Here is a 22,327-nt window from a genome sequence, read left to right as displayed (position 1 = left end):
GTAGTTTAATAATATTAACAACTTACCTCTGATTGTTTTATAAAAGACGCGTAGGAAAAAATCAACTTTCTCGTACAGCACTCACAAAACAAATGACAAATGATACACAAAATTGCACATGTTCGAGAAAAGTAGGCGTTAGGGAAATTACGCGTTGCGCTAAGAGGGCGCGTACACCAGACTCAATGCAAGAAGCATTCTACAAGACGATTCATCTAACGATCTGCATAAAATTCTTGCACATGTTCGAGAAAAGTAGGCGTTAGGAAATTACGCGTTGCGCTAAGAGGGCGCGTACACCAGACTCAATGCAAGAAGCATTCTACAAGACGATTCATCTAACGATCTGCATAAAATTCTTGCACATGTTCGAGAAAAGTAGGCGTTAGGGAAATTACGCGTTGCGCTAAGAGGGCGCGTACACCAGACTCAATGCAAGAAGCATTCTACAAGACGATTCATCTAACGATCTACAGAAAATTCTTGCAGTCTCCGTCTTGGCATGACACGAAACACAATTGGGTAGCCATAGCAATTACCATTTGTACATGCATATGCATGTGTATGTACATATGTAAGTTGAGTAAGGTTTGCCATACATACATTTACACATACATACGTTGGAAGACGTACGAAGTCTACGACAAAGCAAACGGCGAAAATCACTTCGCTTGGCAACAATAACAAAGGCGAACAGCGTCAACAACAAAATCTTAAAGCACAGAATGTGACAGGTGCAGTGTTACCAACGACCTGTTGGGAGGGCGACGGTCACTCTAAAAGTTCCACGACCTGCCAGAATGCATCTGCCGAATTTGTCTGCCCACCCATGTACTTGTTTGTGTATGTGTATCTGTGCAATGTGTTAGTCAGATTCATTAGCACTCGAAAAACAACAACTCAGCAAAAGAGCAGATAGTAGCTAAACAACAGCAACAACAAAAACAGTTATAAGCACATCTGTTTTGTACATATGTATTCACAAGTATGCACATATATTGTTAAAAATAAAACTATTTAACCTTAGCGATGTCGTTGCCATAGTGACGTTAATTCGCCGTGGGGACAAAAGGTTTTTTGCAATTGCAACCAAAAAAAAACTAAAAGAGACTGATATGCTGACGAGAAGAGTAGAGAGAGCGAGAAATACTGCAATCCATTGGGGGTAGTGATAGTGTGGAACTATTTGCTCTCTTTTGTTTATTGTTGTTGTTGTTCTTGTGCAGCTGAAACCACATCAAATACATTGTACATTACACAACAACAAAACAATTGGAATAGAAGGCAATGACAAAAAGCAACAAAAACCAACCAAAACAAGCGCCAAGCAGTTAAGCTTTTGGGAGCGAGTGAGAAAGAGATAGAGCAATATCAAACTGATAATCATCACTGCAGAGCAAACGTTGTTTACATAAATATTAGCTTTATATGCGTTATTTACATATGAATATATGCAAAAATGTACGAATCTGACAGCCTCAAGCTTCAAGGTGAATTGTAGGGCAAGTTTGATAAGAAATATTATTATAAAAAAAAATAAAAATCACTACAAAGTCGATTGTTATATCATTTTGATCGCCTGCTATAGATAATTCACATTTTGTGTTGAGGTCTCGTGATCAGACATGATTCTGACGCACAAATCCACCAAATAAATAAACATTGTGTGATGATGTCTGATTAACAATTTCGTTTAATTTTACATTTCCTTTATGCATTTTGCTTAGTTTACCAATATTATATTATTTGTAATAAATATATTTGTATATATGCAAAAATTTCGCAATTCGCGGAACCAATAAATAACAAAGCGCATCAATACAATTTAAAGAGTATACAAATACAATATATTTTAATAATAATATTTTACAAAATTTTGCAACAGATTTCCTCCCTGTTTTTTCATTTTTTTCGATATATTTACATTTTAATATATATTGCGATTCGTTACAAATTTGCAAGTACTTTAAATTTAATGATTAAACTCTAAATTTATCAAAAAGCATCTTGGACACTTTTTCGATCAAGTGATACCGAATGAATTTTAATAATTGCAAATATGTAACAATTGCAGCGATATAATAAATGAAAATGAATTTATACATCATGATTAAACAAGTATGCAGTCCTATACGATTAGTTAACTAAGCTTATTAAGTCTTTCGTTTGACACATACATATTTTTAATTATCTATGCTAATAGTTTGGTTTCTCATTTTTAAAAAAGTACTTATGTTTAAGCTGCTAAATTAACATACACAAAGGAAAGGCAACTGTTGTTTGCTGTCGAACTTACAACTAATCTGAAAGCCAAACTAAATGACAAAATTGTAAATGAAACTTTTAAGCTGCAGTAGAACTTAAGACATATAGATTATATATATACTATATATTATTGATATACTTGTATATAAAGGCACATGAACAAAGAGAAATACAAAACAACCAAGTAACGCCCCAAATCTAATAACGTATTGTTGTATGAGTAAGTGTTTATGTTTGTGTGAGTTTATGAATGTATGCATGTGTTTGTATAGCTCCCTGCTTGATAAATATACAAAAATTGTGTGTGGAGCAATGATCGTGATCATACTACAGTATAATGCGCTTAACTGCCTCAGTTCTTATCATTTTATGAGTGAAAAAGCTCAATTAGTTGAGTTCGTTTAAGTTAATTGCATTTTGAGGATAACTGTCAAAGTTGAAGATAAAACAGTTGAGCATACTTAACTACCTCATTATTTATGTATATTTAAAGAGAACTAAACAAACAAATGTAGTATTTATATGTTATGTTATAAAAATCCAAGCTATTCAAGAAACTGTAAATTGAACAAAATTCTACTGATAAGTTTTATGCATTTTTAAGATGACTGAGTAACCTTTTGATATGAAGCTAAGCACATTCTACTATAATAGCAATTGCTTTTCTGAGTTAACTGTCTAATTATTCACTACCAAATAATGTTGTGGCCGCTAAACATATTCTATTGCATTAATAATAGTTTTTGGGATACCTGCCTAATATTTTGCTGAGGCAACTAAGCACATTATGCTTGAATTAATATCGGATGTGTAACCTTAAATCTCGACATCTACTTGAGCAACTCTCTCAATTGCTCATCTGAAGTCCGCCGCTGCTGCGGCTGCCAGTTGACGAGGAACCGCTTAACCCAAATTGCGAGACAAGCTTATCGTAATCCTCCAGCGATGTCTCAAACTGTTCCAGCTGTCGCGACAAATCATCCATGCTGCCATCGATTGCAGCTGCTGCTGCCGCCGCCGCTGCAGCTGTAGCGGATGCTGTGGCTGCAGCTGTTGCCGCTGCTGTGGCGCCACAACTAGTCGCCACTGTGCTCGGTGCCTGCAACTCCCCAAGACCACGCAATGGAGGTGCATGATAGCATTCCCTGTAGAATTTAGCCAGATCATTCACATGCGATGTAGGCGATGCAAAGGGAAAATGCAGCTCCTTCAGCAAACTATCGTCATCCGAAGACGTAGTAGGCTGCTGTTGTTGCGCTGGCTGAGATTGCTGCTGTTGCTGCTGTGGTTGCAACGTGGGCGCTGAGTTGTGACGAGAGGCAGGTATTAAAAGACTCTTGATGGGCGATGTGGCAACTTGAACCTTCTCAAAGCTCTTGAAGGCCGCTGAGTTGTTGTTGATATTCAAGATGTTATTGTTATGATTTAAATTGCCATTGCTGCCATTATTATTGTTGATATTTATGTTATTATTGCTGACTGGTGATTCGCATTTGCGATGCAGGGATTCAATGGAATCTTGGCGATTGCAACGCAACAACCACTCGAAGGGCGGCGTCTCGGGCAGCACAAAATCATGCTCCGTAAACTGTCGCAACTTGCCCAGATCCGTAAAAGCGCCCGGCCGCAAAGGCTTCTCAATGTCAATGTGTCTCTTGTCCACCTTCTCGAAGCCATTTGCACCACCAATTCCGCCCAGTGTAGGTGGTTTAAACGAGGATAGCTGCGAAGTGGGCGAATTAGCATCGCTGGCAGGACGAAAATGATCCGATTTGAGCATTATGGTTCCCTGCTGTGCTGTTGTCGTTGTTCCCGTTGTTATTGTCGTTGTCTGATGATGTCCGGCGGTAGGGGAAATGGTCAACTTGGTGCGATACGCCACCGACATAATCAGTGAGCCCACAATCGTATTGAGCTGCCCAATCTTCACGTGCTTGTGACCCTCTCCGAGTGTGTGCACTTGTGGTCTATCGACGTAGATGCGATAGAAGATGCCATAGGAGTCGGGACATTGGCGACGCGACAATTTGTAAGCGGGCGTAGTGCGTGTGAGAGATATCAGCGACTTAAGCATGATGCCCATGCGATTGTAGATGGCATGGGAAGCCTTCAGCACTTGATTCTCATTCTCTCCTTTGTTGCCCGTGTCTTCTGTGCCTCCTGCTTTATTGTTGTCTAAGGGTAGCAAATCCAAGGACCACACCTCAAGTATCATTTGATCACCTTCACTGGTCTTCAGCGAGATCTCAATGCAGAGCGGCAGACGTTGCATGATGCTGTCGCCGGGTTTCAAGGATAACGCACGCTTCGTTTCATCGAGGACGTCGGGATGATCCTGCACCACAATGTTGAACCAATCGTTGCCAGCCAACGGATTGCATTGGGTTTGTATCTTTTCGCCGAGGCGTGACTGCACCACAACCTGTGTGGACTTCAGTGCCAGGAATTTGATGAATTTCTCCAAATCCTTTTCGGCTGCATTTAACCGTTGTGTCGACATTTTTTTTTCTTATTTGTCTGCTGCGTACAAAGTTCGTTTTTGTTTTTTTTTTTTTTTTTTCTTTCTCTATTTTACACGCTGCTTCCGCGTTTACTACGTTACGTTTTGTTGTTCGTCGTATTCTCTGGAATTTTTCTTTTTCTTGTTTTTTTTTTTTTGTTTGCGCACCACTTTTTATTTTTGTCTTTTTTGCACTGTAAATATTGTTGACACAGGCATTTTTAATAATAATCACACACGTGCACACTGCAATTTGTTGTTTGCCTGTTTTGGTTTGTCGTTACTTATTTGCTTTTACTTGCTGTTTGAGTTATTTTAGATGTAAATAGCAAAACAAAGATCACTCCCACTTTTTCTTTCTTTCTTTACGTTCCGTCGTCCGCCATTAAACTAAAGCGACTGCGATGTGCTGGTGTTGCCATACTATACGTCCGTTGTGTGGGCTGGTCGCAAGGGTTACCAACCGCTCGCAGAATATTGAAGAGCTGTCACTATTTTTTAAGAATAATTTTTTATTGTAATAAAGTCAAACAGTTTAAAATTGCATATTTTTAAAATACAATAATTAATGTACATAAGTAAATTATTCTTATTTATATGAACACACAAAACAGTGCGCCTCTACTTTTTTATTATGTCTTTAAAATTAAAATATTTTATTGTTGAACTTAACCGTTATTTCATGTGAAATAATAGTAAGCAATTTTCGCATCAACGGCCATCCTTATTTAAAATACGCACACAATAGTTATGAATATAATTAGTTTTTATTTTTAAATTATGAATTTACGGGGCTATGTAAGTGAAATAATATTTATTCATTTGCTAGTGAAAAGAGATTGGCGTACTGCCCTTGAGCACTTGTTGAGTGGATCCGGCAACTTTAGGCCAACGTATGAGACACGTCACGTACGCATTGTGAAGCATAGATCTGGCAACGACAGCCAACGTATGATTCACGTCACGTACGCACTGTGGGCGGTTTTGGGTGATGCTTTTTGAAAATCGAAATGCTCTCTCTTGTAACCTTCACTGTAAGATTTCCGTTTTCGAGCGAATGTTGAAACGCTTGCGGTCGGCTTGGGAAAGCGCATGTTTTGGTAGATATTGAAGCACTTCAGCGGGCACAGAACTGAGCATCTTAAGACGCTCCTCTTCAATGCGATGTTGGAGCTCCGCTTCCGATTTGGCTTTCATATCGAAGAACTGGACATTCTCTGCCGCCGCCTCGGCACGCTTGCGATTATTTTCCTCAATCATGGAGAGCAGCAAAGCACCATGTTCCCTGCGACGCGTGCGTTCCTTGGCAATCTCCTCAATCTCTTGACTCTCCACAGTCTCCTGGGTACGCTCCACAATCTGTTGCTGCCGGAGGCGTGCATCCTCCAAGCTGCGTTCGCGCATGCAAGCGCGATAACGTTCAAGCTCCTGGCGTGCGCGCAAACGTTCTAATTGCTCCTGCTCCAACTGCTGCCGATGGCGTTCATCATCCTTGGCTTTGTACTCCGCCTGCAGCAGATCGAGCAGTAGATTGTCGCGCTGACGCTTCACGTTCTAAAAATGTACATCTTATATTAAGTGAATTAATTAAAGCTTCGCTCTATGCTCACCTCAATCTCTTGCACTTGTTTCCCAATCTTCAGGCTAATCTGCTCCTGCTTCAATTGCGCTGCTCGTCTCGCCGCCTCGATTTCGTCCTTCTGTTGCGCTCGTTGCGCTTGCTCCTGCTCCAGCTTGGCCGCCATCTCTGCACTCAGCGCTTTCTCGCGCTCCTTGTACTCGTGCTTCTGCTTCATATGCTCCAGATGGCACTGCAGATTCTTTTGCTTTATCCTCAGCATCTGCAGCTGCTCCGCTTTGTCTTCCTCCTCGATGCGTCGCTGGATAACAATGCTCTCCTCGCGTTCTGCTGCGGTCTTGACGCATTGATGCTTGCGTCGTAGCTGCGTTTGTTCAATCTGGGATGAGAGACTCTCGCGAAAACGGATTTGCTCCTGCTTCTTAAGCAGCTCCCGCTCCTGTTCTTGGGCCAACTTTTGCAGCCTTTGAGCCTCGGCACGCTCATTGCCCTTTACCTTGGCGTCCTTCGCCAGCTGACGATTTCTGTGGCGCTCAACTATGTGCTCATCTAGCTCCTTTGTGATGGCCGCCAGTCGCAGTTGCTCAGCTAAAATTCGTAGCTCTTCGCAGTCGTTGCGCAGTTGTTGACGTCGCGTTCGATCCACAAATTGCTGTTGCTTCAGCTTCTTCAGCTCGTCGGACATGGCGGTTTCGAATTGGGCAGCTTGTTGCCGTTGTGGATTCTCTTTGGATAGCACCGAGTCCAGCAGCCGGGTTTCGTTCATCAGAGTGCCAAAGAATTTTTCGTTTTTGTAAACAAGATCCGCGTCAACGGACACTGAGAGCTTGGGACGACCCGTGATAACAATTGCTGGAGCTTGGTCCCTAACGTTCGATAAAGCTTTTACGGTCGTTTCCATGGTAACAAAATGCGTATCAAAAGAAAAACAAATTAAAAACCAAAAAATATAAAGTCAAAATGAAAACAATAGCAACAACTGATTGATATCGATAAATGGAAGAGAATCGAATATCAAATAAAGGATCAAGCGGCTGAAAAGGACATTTATGCTTTACTTAAAAATGACACCTTGCATCTGGAATATTTTATTAAATTGTTATTTATTCCTTTAGTGCAGAAGTCTTAAATATTTATTGCATTTATGTCACAAAAATCCGCCTAAATTTTAAATAAAGACTGAAAAGCATCGATACTCTTCAATAGTAACGTTTTTCTGCCTTCGATGGAGCTGCCACTTATTGTTGGTAGAAACCAAGTACTAAGAGTACTTCATCGATATAAACTTGTGTCTTGTCTATGTTAATTTTACTTGAGATCGAATTAAGAATTAATGGGGTCGCTCATTTACTGAGCGAATAAATGCTACATTTACATATTTTTTGGCTATTTAAAATGAGAAGCCTCTATAAATGCGTTTCGCAAAATATACCGCAATATACCAATTGACAATAACATCGATATATAGATAGTGTCGATAGTGTCGTCGATGTTTCGCCACCTCTAAATATTGTTGACAACCCCTCTGCAAATATAATTATTTTTATTATTTTTGTTTATTTTCAATGTAAAAAATAATCGCGTAATTGTTAAAGTAAAAATGTGAAAAACGCAAGCGAAGCGCTTCCTACAGCAATAAGCGTAAGTGAGAGATTGCAAACATAGACACAACTAAAAAGACAACAACGGCAGCGCCATTTTCATCACAACCAGAGACGACGAAAGTGAAAAGCTGGGAAAACAGAATAGAGAAAATAGCAGTGCATTATTTTTCCCATATCTAAAACTGTGTCACAAATTAAGGTTTCCCCAAAACAGAGCAGAGTGTATGTGCGTATGTGGTGTGCGTGTGGATAATATTATTATTGAGAAAAAATAACAGCGAAAAAGATGACGGAAATGTATAAAAAACAACAACAGTCTATGCAGCCTACGCAGCAACAACAACATCAACAAGGCAGCATTGGCATCTATAACACTAACAAAATGAACGTAATACCAAATTATACGTTGAGTGGAATGAGCTCCTTTGATGCCGAATCACTGCCTGATTATTCAGAGTTTGATTCCGAATCGGTAACTTTGGATTATTACAAGGAAAGGTATTTAGCCAACAACAACAGCAACGATGTCAATAACAACAACAACAATGAGGACAATTCGTATTTTGTCTGCAATTTTGTTTTGGTTCCATTTCTACTTGCAGTTGTTGTTATTGTCGATTTCGTGCCCCAATTTCTATTTTGTGTTTGTGTTTCGTTTTGTTCTATTTTGTTTTTTGCATTTTCGCTACCCATTTTAAATGCTGATCCTGTTGCCATGCCCATCGCACATGCTCAGAACACACACACACATACAAACAGACCGACACACACACACAGATGGTATAACACATACTATAGTATGCAAATCTTTTCGATTGTTCAGCTATAAATAGTGCCAGACTTCTTCTGTCTGGCCCCCGTCTCGATAGAAACCCAGAAATTAGCCAAATTTTCGTTGCCTTTGTCTAGTATTAAACTCGCTCTCCTCTCACCTCCTTTCTCGCCTCCTTTAATGTCTGTTTTGGACATCATCTGCATATATGTATATACTTAACTTATACTTATATGCATAGTTCAACCTTCTTGACATTTCCCCTATGCATAATTAATGATGTGTGCTTGGTATGTTGTGCATTGACTTGCAGTTGTTGCAGTTTTATGGTTGCTTCACCTCCCACCTCTTATCATTCATTGACTTTTCCTCATTTGGCTTTAATGGTTTCCCGTTGCATATTATTCAGTTACCTTTTCACTCGTGACAAATTTACTCAGTTGTCACCCAACCATTGCAAATATTAATATTTGATCAGTGTTTATCAGTCGAAGTAAACATTTGTGCTGTAAACATATTTGCAAATTTAATCTCTCATGTGAAAACTTATTGAACTGCATATTTGTGTAGATATTGAAAGCTATTTGAATTACACCAGACTGAAATTTCAATAAATCATTTATTTATTTATTATTTGAAGCTTAGCAATAAATTTAATAACATTGGATGAAATAACTACAAATATAAATAGTTTATAAAGCTTTTAAAAATATACACACAGAAAGTTAGGTAAATTCATTTCTTTTATTTGTAGATTATTCTAAAAGATTACAACATCGGCCTAATTTAATGGGTATTAAATTGAAATGTTATTGATTTATTTAAATTATACTGATAGAAAGTTCAATCAATTTATTACTGACTTTTACAATACTTTCTGTTAATGAATGGTTATCCTCTTGTATATTTTTATGGTTCAGTAAATTTTTGTATACCTAGTAAATTATATAATTTAAAAAAAAATTTACAAAATGTAATGAGATGAATCTATTAGAGCTATTAAAAGGAAGGCCAATTTAAAAAAGTCATTAAATTATTTTTACGATTGATGTATTTTCACTGATGTGCTTGGAACATAAGATTTGTATTTATATATGATACATTTTTGTAAATCTTGTAAATTATCGTATCTTTTTTTTTTGAATATATTATATTATATATATTAGTTGCTTTTGCACAAGATTGCTGCAAAGATTTTTATAAAACAAAATTGGGACAGCAGAAATGTTTCTTGTGGCTGTAATCATTACGAAAGTAATCAGAATTTTGTTGTCTAGTCGCAAATGAACCGAATCAATAGTTATTGAAGCGTAACTGAATTTTCCCTGTTATCATAGACGATTTAAACGTTGATCGTCAATGTGGACAGTTGTTTCCTGTGGTTCCCCTCATTTTATATTATAATATCATTTTATAGAACACTCTTGATTGCCTGGGAATGTCGCTTTGCATGTTGCTGCTATATTTATTTTGTTTTCTCAGCTGATTGTATTTATTTTTTATTGTATTTTATTATGGTTTACACCTAGACACAAAGCTGCCTTCACTAATCGAATGATACCAATTTTATCTCTCTCCTCCATGCTATACGAATTAAATCCAAAAAAACAAACAACAGATGTTGAAAAGGCTGCCGCCAGCATATTGAATTTGAAAACGCATTTGAAATCATAAATCGCAGCCGCTGAACGCTAAAAAAAAATAATAATTAAGTGCAAATTTTGCAATTAAATTATTTGATTCGTTATATTCCAAGCCAGAGTTATCGTTACTCCCAAAAAAAAAATATATATATAACTATTATATATACTCCACATACTCCATATACTAACCAAAACGCATTTGCAACGCATTCCAATTAAGTATTTTGCGCAGGCAGACGTTTTGCCTGATTAGTTTATAAGGTAAGTGCCAAGCACCTGTTTCATTTGATATTCCATTTTCTGTTAATGCTCATAAACCTGACATATTCATGCACTAATCTAGGCATTTTTCTATTAAGTGTACTACGTCCTGGAGCGGACAGAATGGCGCCGACAACGACAATTGAAACCATAACAATCACAAGGCCGCTCAAGGTGCGTAAAAGTTGAAGATTTTTTTGCTATTCTAGTAATATTAAAATAATTCAAATTCCTTCCAATCTTAGGTGATTGCATTTATCTGTGGCGTCATCGTAGTGGTCCTTATGATCATGGCCCTGGCATCCACAGACTGGCTAATGGCCGCCGGCTGGCGTCAAGGTCTCTTTGTGCACTGCATCGAAGAGGACTCGATGGCGCCGCTGCCATTCAATATACAGGATCCTCCTGGCTGCTATTGGACCCGCGATATTGGTAAGCTTAAAACGTTTGTAACTAATTCTTACGTTTTTAATTATTCCATCTTTTGGTTTATAGCCTACATCAAGGCCACCGCAGCGCTTTGCATTATCACATTGATAACGGACGTGATTGCCACAGTGCTGACGGGATTGGGCCTCAAGACACAGAATCATAATCTCAAATATAAATTCTATCGAATAGCTGTACTCGTCATGCTCGTCTCATGTAAGTATAAATTATACTTTAACTACGTCAATAATTGCAAAAAAATCCAGTTGTTTGCTTGAAGTCCTTTAACATAAATCCATTGTATGTATGCCACATTTTGAGGCATCAGATTTAAGTGTTAAGTTAAAGGCCGAACAGTTTTATTTTTTACAATTTATCAACTCAGAAAATATATTTCAAAATATTTATCTCAAATAATTCTACGTTTACCCCAAAATCTTGTTTATTTGCTCAAAATTTTTCTACTTAATCGTAGTTTGGAATATTGTATATTTTTTTCGAGATTCAAAGTTATATGGTACATTATTTATCAGCGTAACAAAAGAATGTCTAATTACTCAGAACAATTTAGTTTATTTATCACGTATATTTCACACAATTGCATCACTTGTTGTATAAAAGATGTGTGGCCAATTATTTTCATTTCTATACTTTAAATTCATAATAATAATAATAAGATTATTAATAAATCTGTCTCTTTTTTGTAGTGCTGGCTGTTTTGTCCGCTTTGATTGTCTATCCAGTCTGCTTTGCAGGCGAACTCACAATGGGTAAGCATTTAATAACAACGTAATTGAATTAAACTCATCAATTGCATTTTCTTTCATGCATAAAGCGAATCGACGAGTATGGGAGTTTGGCTGGGCCTATGGCGTCGGCTGGGGCGCAGCTATATTCCTGTTTGGTGCGGTGGTTTTGCTGCTCTGCGACAAGGAATCCGAGGAGATCTACTATAAGGAGAGGAAAATTGTACATGAAAACCAAATGCGCGCCTAGGCAAGGCCGCACGACCTGCCTGACGTCGTTCTTTAGACATAAGCATCTAGCAACCAATACATATACACTCACACACACACACAGACACTCACAGACGTATATAAATTTCGATTAGAATCCGACTCAACAACAACAACAGAATAATTTTCAATATCGAATTTCTTATAAATTCGACTAGATATTTGAAGCCAAAAAACGAAAAACAGAAAATTGTGACGACTCCCCTTTTCCCACTGTACTGGGTAATAATTAGTTTATGTGACGTTAGTTTTTCCTCCCAATTAGTTTTCTCCTCATATTGTTTCGAAAGGTAATCTATCTATCTACCATAAACACATTCACACACATACACACATACTTGCGCCGCATTTCACATATAATCGAATATAATCTTGAAATCGTGTCCAACATATACCTAACCTACCTATATAACATATATACGTACATACATATATAATATATGGCAAAAGCATAATCGTAAATCGTTTAAGGAAATTGTAGCCAATCCTTAGTCAACTGTCTTTGGCATAAATTGTACTTTACGTAAACTTATATAAACGACCATCATGAAAACTATCCAACTACAGAAATACCTAGAAAGGAAAACAAAAAACAAATATAGAATGCATAAAGTCGCATAGTCATTACCCGGAAAATATAAACATACATATACATTATATACATGTAACCTATCTATAATCAAACATTCAACTCGCCCCCAAAAAAAAGCGAAAACATTATTTTGACGATTTGATCAAAAGTTACCAACTTCGAACAAAAATGAATCAGCTCCCACAAAACATAACGATTACGCTTTCAAACAAAACGATTTCTTCTATGTTTCCGATTTGCAACGTTAGCTTATTATTATGTGTATTATGTTGTGTGTCAGTGATCGCTATATAAAACCCCAATATACTCGAAAATATATTTATACGAAATGATATGATATATATAATTTACCTACACACCTTTTGTAAAATACTTAAACCGTCCCGAAATGCCACTCCTCAGTTCACATGTCTTAATGTTTAAGTTGACCTCTCCTATATGCAATATTTTTTTTAAATGTACTCAATTTGACATCTTGTTTTTTAACAACAATTTAATTTATTATTACATTCTAATTTATTATTGTACAATTGCAACACTTTTAAACATATCACACAACCAATTTACGAATAATAAACACGTTTTTGACACCTTTTGTTAACAAATTTTATGCAATTATTTTATTTTTAAAAAATACATACATAAAACATATACATTAAACATCGCATATTATTAGTTTTAAGATTACGTATACGTAATGAGTTGAGTTCAATGCTGAGTTATTAAAGACTTTGTTTCTAAGGCTTTTGGTATGTTGAATATATTTTGAAAGTGCCCAAAAATATTTTCCAATTGCTCAAATTTCAATCGTTCTTTAGTTTCATTCGGTTTTCCTTCTTTCAAATACGACAATTGACATACAAATTACCAACAATTGCAGACAGAGTTTTTTAGATCAAGAATCAATGCCAACAGTAAACAAAATTTCAAAAATAAAAAACGCGACGTAAATTACAAGAACAATTACAACAAAAATAAATACACTTGCATTAACATTCATATATAAAGAAGTCATTGAACAAATCGTAGGCAGGAACGTGCGGTGAAAAAGGAAATGAGTAAAACAAAAAACGAAACGAAGAAGAAACAGAGAGAAAGTGAGAGAGAGAAAAAAGAATAAGAAAAAAAAAACAAAAGAAAAACGAGAACAAGAACAATTAATAACGAGTATGAAATTAACAATTATACCAAACAATTTTAATTAACTAAACTATACTTAAGTAAGGTTAAAGTATGCAACTATTATTAAAAACACAAAACAAAAACAAATTCAACATAACATAATTAACGAAACAATTATATAATTATAGTATACTCAAATGTGAACTTTTACGAAGCGTTACAATTTTTTTTAATTGTAAAACGAATGCAAAATTAGCAATTAACAAAATGTAACACACAAAACTCCCCATCTTATTTGAACATTTTGAAAAAAGAACTAAATTAATAATGAAAAAATGCATCACAATTTTTATGAAACAAAGAGAACTTATCAAATTTATTGCTAGTGATCGTATATTAGCCACATACTACATATAAATTTACCTATTTTATGAATTATGTAATTCTCCATATTACAGTTTTTAAGTATGACTCTATATATTTGACAAAACAACGATTGTCTAAAGATCCGCCTCCACCGCCCCACCCCATTACCACATAATTCCACTCGGTTATAAATAATGTAAATATTTCGGCCAATCCATTTCCGTTCCAAAGTTCATCGAATTCAATCTAAGTAAAGAAAAAAAAACAATTGAGCATTGTTAGGCCCATATTAACAATTACTAAGAATCTAAGTACTCATAAACAAACACACACACACACACACACACACATAAAATAAATAGATTTAGTTTGTCATTCCATAATCAAAATTTATTCACGATATGTACCAACCAAATACATAACCCACTAATGTATATGACATCCACAAAGGTTATTCAAATGGCATTTTATTTATCTGGAAACCAAGGAGCAAAATAATGCGGCATATTTTGGGAAGATTGGTATATTTGAATTTAAAAAACAATTAGATGTTGATATGGACACTACATAGCAATCGTTTGTTACATATATTGTATAAAAAATTTAATATTATTGGAGCTTGTTTCCCGTACATATGTACAATCGTATATGAATTGTAAGTAAATATTTCACTACTGAGTTAGCTGCATCATTACATAATTAGTCTTTTTTGGCTATCAAGCCCTGCTTCTTCAATTGTCGCAACGCGCACTTGGCCGCCGTGCATTTGGCAATGCGATAGTTGCGCCCAATGCCACGGAACGTGCCCTTGCAGAAGACATCGACGGTGACGCGAACTCGTCGTCCGTCCGCCAGTTTCTCGGGCTTGCCAAATTTGGCCGTCTCGGGCTCCAGCTCGAGCAGCTCGCGTATGGGTGACTTTGGCACAGAATTGCTAAATTGTTCAATCTCCGGCTTCATCATGTTGCTGTAGACCTGCCACACCACATCCAGTGACATGCTGGAGTCTAAAAATATTGCACCTGCAATTGATTCGAATACATCGCCCAATGCCTTGGGCACCTCCACATCTTCTGCATCGTCGCATTCCTCCTCCGACAGCAGATAGTACTAAAATTAATTTAGAATATTAATTATTTGTTGTGAATCATTAATTTATCACAACTTACCTCCTCACTGATGCTGTGTCCATTCTCCTGTTGAATGCGCACAAAGCGATCGATGACATCGTTTAGACCCGGCGACAAATGCCGGAAATACTTATGGAAACCGTGTCGGACAGCCAACGAGGCAAAGATAGTGTTGTTCACTAGAGCCGAGCGCAGATCAGTCAATGCACCCGGTGAATGTTGTCTGGGATCCTCGTATAAATGCCGTGTTATCAGATAATCGAGCACAGCATCGCCCAGAAATTCCAGACGCTGATAGCAATCAGTCAGTCGATTTGGCGTATAACTTGCATGCGTCATAGCCTGCAGCAAATAGGAACGGTCCCGGAATCTGTAGCCCAAGCTTGCCTCGAATTCTTCGAAGCCGCTGAGCAAGTGCTCCAGCTCTGCGTTGGCATTGGGTGCAAAGTGCAGCAGCGGACTGCGCGGCTTTGGCCAATCCCCATAGACGGTGACCATATTCTGGGCATTTGGCTTTGTAGTGCCCGGTTTACTTGGCTCTTCTTCCGTGGCTTGCTTCAGTTGATAGGGCAGCACACGCACTCCCAGCCAGGCCATGAAGAGCAATGCTCCCCGAGGTCCACACTCGATCAAATAGGCGCCTATCAAAGCCTCTACACAGTCCGCAATTGATTTGTCCGGTATGCTGTGCTGTGAAACCAGATTATAGGGTATAAAGCAACTGAAATCGCTGGTTTCATTAGAGTCATCCAGACCAGCAGCATTTGTTGCCTGCTGCTGTGGACCAGCTGTGGGAGCTTGCTCCAAGCTAGCAGCTAATCCCAAAGCCTCCGCTTTTTCCCGCACCAACTCACAGATTTGGGAGCTGCTCAGGTTTTTAATGTCAAGCAGATCGGCCAGCTTCCAGTGATGCGTCGGTATTTTGGCCTCAATCAGCGCCTTCTCCAGCTCTTTGGGCACATAGTAACACGGTGGCAACCAATTGTCATGCGGTTCAAATTTGGTTGCTATCATATATTCGCCCAATCGCTTGCGTCGGCCCAGCCGATACAGATTAAGATTAGCCACCTGCTTGGAGCGCAGATGACTCAGTTTGCCCTCATGGACATTCTCATAGGTGATGTACAAATACGTGGTAATGGCATACTTCAAAAACGAATCGCCAATCGTCTCCAGTCGCTCTAGATTGATGCCATCGTTGGCATTGGACATGGTAAGTGCCTGCAGTATGATGCTGGGACTGGGTCCTGGATGTCCCTCCAGCTCTGGCTGATGATCGAAGCTAAAGCTGGCCCCAGGCCAACTGCTTAATGCTGTCTCGGTATTCTTGCTGCCCGACTCTGCATTGATTTCCACTTCCAGCTTAAACCGCAGCTTAAGTTGCTTTTTGCTCAAGTCGAGTCGATCGTGATCGTTGTAGTTGTCAAAGCTATCGCCACAGCCCAACACATCATAGCTTTCATTTTCCGTCTGCTGATGCTGATGCAGCCACTCCATATTGAACTCAATGAGATCGCAGAGCTGCAATTGTCCCTTGGCATCAAGTCTTGTTAGCACTTGCGACTCTGTTACGTATGGCAAAAGTTCCTTGAGCAGCTCCATTTGCAGACAAGCTGCTTCCTGTTCGGCCAGCGATGAGACGCCTTCTTTGCGCTGCAGCGCCAAGTCTTGATCGTGCGGCACCAACATGCCACTGCTCTCAATCTCCGACTTGAAGCGTACAATCGACTGATCATAGTTAGCTGTACTCTTCTGCGCCGCCTGCTCAAAGTTGTAGCCAATGAGCAGATTCTTGGTCTCCTGGTATTGTCGCTCGTTCGCATTTGTGGCCTGTATGATGGACAGTTGCTTTTGCCGCTTCTCCAGCTCTTGTGCCGTTTCGATGGCTTCCGCTTCGTTCTTCGAGGTGAATTCAATGTGACCAATGTCGTCGGCTTCATCATCATCGTCCGAGGAGTAATGGCGAACTGGTCCCACATGATCATCGTCATCATAGCTAGAGCTTAGCGAGTTATCCGAGTCGTAGTAACTATACTTTGGCTTTGCTTCGCTTTTAGAGCCGCCAGCTCCAGCAGCTGCTCCACGTGGCTTGCGTGGCTGCTGCTGGTTGGAATTGCTCGCCGACTTCTTGAAGCCACTGCTGTTGCTCACATCCCAGAAGGTGGGCGAACCATAGCGAGTTTGCTGATCGCCTGTAAAAATAAATCCAATATGCTTAATATTCGTAAAAGTTTAACAACATGTCTTGCACTTACAGAACTTTACATTGGCCGGCAGCTTGGGCAAATAGTCCTCATCTTCCTCATCTTCATCGCCCTCCGAGAAGCTTGCAATGTCATCGGCCATGTCATTTGACCAGGTACCAATTTCAATGAAGTCATCAGCATTGCCCAACTGCTCTTCGCCTTCAATGACCAATTCAGTGGCAGTCTTGGCAGCCTTTTCCAATGGGGGTTCCTCTGCTGGTTCAGCTTCTTTTTCAACCTGCTGTTCCTCGTCTTTGTTGGTGACCTCCTTGTTTGTTTTCTGCTTGGATTCCCGTGATTTCTTCAGCACTTCCGACAAACTCCAGCCAAAGTCCAGCATGGGCCACTCGAATGACTCGTCGTCGATCTTTTGGCGTCCCAAACCCAGATCAGCGGAAACTTTCTTGCGTATATCATCAGCCAACAGCAGACCATTAATCCGATAGAGAATGCATGGCAAGCATACCGCTGTGCGCCACAAAGAAGCAGGAAACGGATGCACGGTGCACAACTCGGGCACCAGAATTTGCTTCTGCTCGAGATTTTCACGCTTGGCACGCTTCGTTTCCTCAGAGCTCGTGGGCAAGGCGACACCCTTGCGATTCACATAGCGTGGCGTTAGGAAATTCAAGCGAGCACTTGTGTGATCCACATCTAGCAGCGGTTGGGCGGTGTTTTGTATGGTCAGACCATATTTGACCAGATAGTAATGTTTGAAGGTGCGATAATTGTCGCCTGGGAAGCAGCTGAGTGGCGACAAATGTGGACAGATCTCGGCTACATAGAAATACTGTGGTTGATCCTGATTGCGATACCAGGGCATAACGACGGCGTCCTGAAAACGCTGTGCCTCAAACGGTTGTGCTTGCCGCTCGCCCTCGGCCACGGGTTGTGGCATCATGTTACCTGTGGCTTGTATTAGTTCGAGAAATTTCCAGTCAATCAGACGATCATCTTCTGTCGTCCTTACGGTGGGCACAATGAAAACACAATTCTCAGTGGAATCGGGATCGAAAAGCATGAGAAACTTTTGCAGTCGTAGCACATTGGTGAACGTATAGTTCAGGAAGACGTTGATGCACTCGATCTGCTCTTGCGTTAGCACAACTCGCTCGCGTGCCAACTCTAGTGACACTTTCACCTCGCCAGAGCGCGTAAATATGGAGAATGCACTCAGCTTTGGAATACGTTTCTGCGTGAGTATGCCAAAGCCCTGCTGGGCCTCCTCGGGTGGATAGATTTTGCGACCTCGTGTGTTTTGCTCCTCGGGTATGGGACACTGCAGCGTCAGTTGGATAAAATACAAATAGCAGGGCACACCAGCCTCTGGTCGGCAATCGCAAAACTCGGAAGCAATGCGCTTGTAATAGTATTGACGTCGTTTCGTCGTGCCCGGACGTGGCTCATCGTTTTGCAGCACAATCTGCTCATCCTCGGGCTCAAGATCGAAGCATTCCCAGTCCGATTCCAAGGCGCGAAATCCCTCTTTGCCAATGGGCTGCAGCTGATCATCCAATTCGCCTATTCTATGTAGTTCCACGCAGGCCTGCAACGCGGCCAGGCGACGTGCCAAGGTCTGTGTGGGCATTGGTAAACCCTGGTAAAAAATACAGCACTTTAGTAAAGTTAATAAAATTGTTTGAGGCTGCTTGGACTTACAATAATATCATGCTTCAATGGCGAGTTAATGGGCAGTCGCAAGGTGTACTGATAGAGTGTGACACCTTGACGTTCGGAGCGTGCACAGCGCCACAGTGCAGTCAGCTTAGTAAATGTGTCGCTGGGCAAGCGGGCGCAATACTTGTTGACCAGGGCTATAGCTGTGCTGAGATCCACCGAGGCGCCCGTCGACAGCTGTGGCTTGGGTCGATAGGCCGCCAAGCAGCCTGTGTAGCGCTCTGCCTGCTGCTGCTCGGACTCTGCGGGTTCCGTGTTGGCGCATTTTGAGAGAAGCATCTGTAAGCGAATTATAGGATAAGATAGGATAATATAGTATATAATAAAGTATATTTAAAATAATAAAGAAATTGCTGAGTGTATTAGCCCACACAACAACCAGTGCTCATCAACGACACAACTCCCAATCACATTTGAACATTATTCGAGGCCTCTATCGTCTGATCACGAATATACTATATGTACTTAATGGTGTCACAGATGCTTCTTCTAACCTGTTCTTCTACAACAAGTGTTATCTACATTAAATCTCCGTATTACCTGCTCAATCTCGCGATATTGCGCCATTTGATGAACCAGTGCTTGCGTCGTGTTGGCCAGACTTTCATTGGTGTCGCCAGACGACGTCGTCATCTCCGGCTCTGGCATTGCACTCAATTCACATTCGAAGCGTTGCTTGGGACGTCGCTCGGCACTTGTGTCACTCGGCGTGGTGTTCGTCAGACTGATGGCTTCATCGCTTGAGTTGCCGCCATCTAATAAACTATTTACTGGCACTTCGTCCTGAATCTCCTGCAACTTGATGTCACATGCCGTGGGTGGCTGATTGCTAAACACCTCGGGATTGAGTATTTTCACAGTGCCACGCGCAGTGCCAAAGGTATAGGGATCCGAAGCTAGAGAATTCGGAAGCGCCGAGTCGTCAGAATCGCTGTCCAACTCCTGCTGTGCCTCATCCGACGATGTGGCGCAAATGAACCGATGACTTTGCTCGTTCAACTGCACTGCAGCGTCAGCTGTTGTTGGTGGCGTCTCATCATAGCTAGGTGCCACAAGCATCACATGATAGGCGGGAGCTGCGCGTGCTCGACCCTTGCATTGCACATAGCTGCGATAGGTGATGGGCGGATCCCAGCGTATAACCAGATTGCATTTGGGTACATCGATGCCTTCCTCCAACACCGAAGTGCCAATGAGCAAATTGCAATCGTGCATACGAAAGCGCTTCAACACCTCCTCCTGGCGTCGATGCTCCTGCTCCGCCTCCTTGGGCTCGGTGGTGGGATCAGCCACACGATCCGTGGTATACTGACAGCGTAAAAACTTGAGATCTGGATCACGCCGGCTCATCTCCGTCAGCAGTTCAAAGAGCACACGTGCCGTATGATTCTGATTGCAATAGATGATTGCACACAGCATTTCGCTGGAATCATGCTGATAGCGATTGTGTCGCCTTGAGTGGACACGTCTTCTCGTGTGCGTCTGTGTGCCGGTTTTGGACTTGCTTGTGCTCGTCGTCGAGGGTTGTGGCAAAGGCGCAGGCTCTTCTACATTAGTCTTAGCAGTCGTCTCCTTTTCTTCTTTGCTCTCTACCGGTTGCAACAGCTGCTCCAGATTGTTAACAAGCGTACGTGTCTCTGGATTTGGCTGCTCTACCTGCTGTTCCAATAGTTGGCATTTAGTTTTGAGTGCATGCGTCAATTTGTTGAAATCCGCCTGCTCCACCTGATGGCGCATCTTTCGCATTCCATCCGTCTGATGATGCGTCTCGCTTGGCTTAAAGCAACGCAGAACTTTGAGCAGCCGACGCACCTTCGGGCTGGAGTAGCGCTCGATGGTTGAGCGTGGCTCTTCGGCCAGCTGCTTCTGGAATGTTTGATCACAGAGTGCATGGACTTGGACCAAGGCCGTGTTCACCAGACAGAAGAGTAAATAATGCCGTTCGTGTGGTGTCTTCACCTTGAGCTTCTCGATGCGCTGATAGAAATGATGGGCGGCACGCTGTGTGCCCCACGGACCCATCTCATGCAGCACAGCGAGCAGAGAATCGAGTACATTGAGCGGATCTAGCTTGGGATCGGGAATATCTAAAAATAAAAGCCATAATTAAAATATTGTACAACATTTACGACGGAAAAGACCAACCCTTCAAATCCTCCATGAACTGATCGGTGCCATAGATCTCGAAGGGATCGTAGCGATGATCATTAAGGAACAATTTATGCGTATTCAGAATGTCGGCTATCACACTGGACAACTGGTCCATTTCAAAGGGAGCACACTGCACAATATACTCCAACGGTTTGGCACAATAACGCAACACCGTGACAATATCGCTTGCTGTCTCTATGCGACACATCATGCGCTGCTCCAATGTATCTAGCATGGCATTCAGTTCTTCCAGCTCACAGCCAGCGCTATGCAATGGTCCGGCCAAGCCCAAGATGCGAGGTCGCTCATCTGGTTGCACGGGCAGCATATATTGCTCGAAGATGGGTAAAATGGTGCGATAGACTGCACTATCATGACAATCCTCGAGCACAATGAGTTGCACTTGGCTCAGCAGAAGCGCTTCCGATTTAAACAAACTAAGTAACGTGTTGGGCTGAAGTATGATGACATTGTATTGCGTCCAGCAATGTTCATCATCAGGTGGCAGCTGCTCCTCGCGCTGCTGCCACACTTTGAGATCGGTGAGATGGGTGAGCATTGTGTACATTGATGTATCCTCCGTATTTAGCTGGCAACTCAAGTAAACGCTTACTTTGCCCGTGTGCCGACCACGTTTGGACATCTCCTGAAGCAGCTTTAGGGCTATAAATTCCTTGGAGCTGCGATGGCCTAGGCAGATGATGGTGTTGCGCTCGAAGGCGGAGGCCAAGAGTTCCACTTGGAAGTCACGCGGCGTAAACACCGTGGTGTGGAGGTTGTTGTCGCACCAATGGAAAGCCATGCTGACATTGGTGTCTGTGTGTGCAACAGGCTGTGAGGCTATTTACTATTACGGAGTTACTACACACAATGTGGATAAGGTGGGCAACAATCCACGATGTGAGAAACGCCGGCTCGGGTATTTTTTTTATATCATCGATAGATACATCGATTAATGACAATGTATTTGGTTG

General features: G+C 40.9%; 4 protein-coding genes across 6 annotated transcripts; 1 reads left to right on the top strand and 3 right to left on the bottom strand.

Moving 5' to 3' along the window:
* Positions 1-1,687: 1,687 nt before the first annotated feature.
* LOC132785243 (autophagy-related protein 13 homolog) lies at positions 1,688-5,169 on the bottom strand. The gene has a single exon (XM_060791236.1). The coding sequence runs from the start codon at positions 4,763-4,765 to the stop codon at positions 3,113-3,115; it is 1,653 nt and encodes a 550-aa protein (XP_060647219.1). The 5' UTR covers positions 4,766-5,169; the 3' UTR covers positions 1,688-3,112.
* Positions 5,170-5,532: 363 nt separating this feature from the next.
* On the bottom strand, positions 5,533-7,330 carry LOC132786298 (meiosis-specific nuclear structural protein 1). The gene is made up of 2 exons (XM_060792794.1): positions 6,376-7,330; positions 5,533-6,319 (listed from the first exon to the last, which is right to left on the bottom strand). The coding sequence occupies exons 1-2, from the start codon at positions 7,243-7,245 to the stop codon at positions 5,795-5,797; spliced, it is 1,395 nt and encodes a 464-aa protein (XP_060648777.1). The 5' UTR covers positions 7,246-7,330; the 3' UTR covers positions 5,533-5,794.
* Positions 7,331-7,836: 506 nt separating this feature from the next.
* On the top strand, positions 7,837-13,266 carry LOC132783861 (transmembrane protein 47). Of its 3 annotated transcripts, none has more exons than XM_060789154.1 (7): positions 7,842-7,985; positions 10,339-10,624; positions 10,723-10,798; positions 10,870-11,056; positions 11,120-11,269; positions 11,761-11,823; positions 11,889-13,266. In XM_060789154.1, the coding sequence occupies exons 3-7, from the start codon at positions 10,748-10,750 to the stop codon at positions 12,047-12,049; spliced, it is 612 nt and encodes a 203-aa protein (XP_060645137.1). In that variant the 5' UTR covers positions 7,842-7,985; positions 10,339-10,624; positions 10,723-10,747; the 3' UTR covers positions 12,050-13,266. The 3 variants fall into 3 exon arrangements, with proteins under 3 accessions (XP_060645135.1, XP_060645137.1, XP_060645136.1); XM_060789153.1 differs by having other exon boundaries at positions 10,707-10,798; XM_060789152.1 differs by lacking the exon at positions 10,339-10,624 and having other exon boundaries at positions 7,837-8,446.
* A 1,386-nt stretch (positions 13,267-14,652) lies between these two features.
* LOC132783860 (endoribonuclease Dcr-1) lies at positions 14,653-22,286 on the bottom strand. The gene is made up of 6 exons (XM_060789151.1): positions 21,348-22,286; positions 19,743-21,289; positions 19,185-19,481; positions 17,535-19,122; positions 15,319-17,471; positions 14,653-15,259 (listed from the first exon to the last, which is right to left on the bottom strand). The coding sequence occupies exons 1-6, from the start codon at positions 22,153-22,155 to the stop codon at positions 14,849-14,851; spliced, it is 6,804 nt and encodes a 2,267-aa protein (XP_060645134.1). The 5' UTR covers positions 22,156-22,286; the 3' UTR covers positions 14,653-14,848.
* Positions 22,287-22,327: the final 41 nt, after the last annotated feature.

The sequence above is a fragment of the Drosophila nasuta genome, chromosome 2R (assembly GCF_023558535.2).
Source record: "Drosophila nasuta strain 15112-1781.00 chromosome 2R, ASM2355853v1, whole genome shotgun sequence".
Classification (NCBI taxonomy): Eukaryota; Metazoa; Arthropoda; class Insecta; order Diptera; family Drosophilidae; genus Drosophila; species Drosophila nasuta.
The sequence above is the reverse complement of the archived record's forward strand: the minus strand, read 5'-3'. Positions and strand labels throughout refer to the sequence as shown.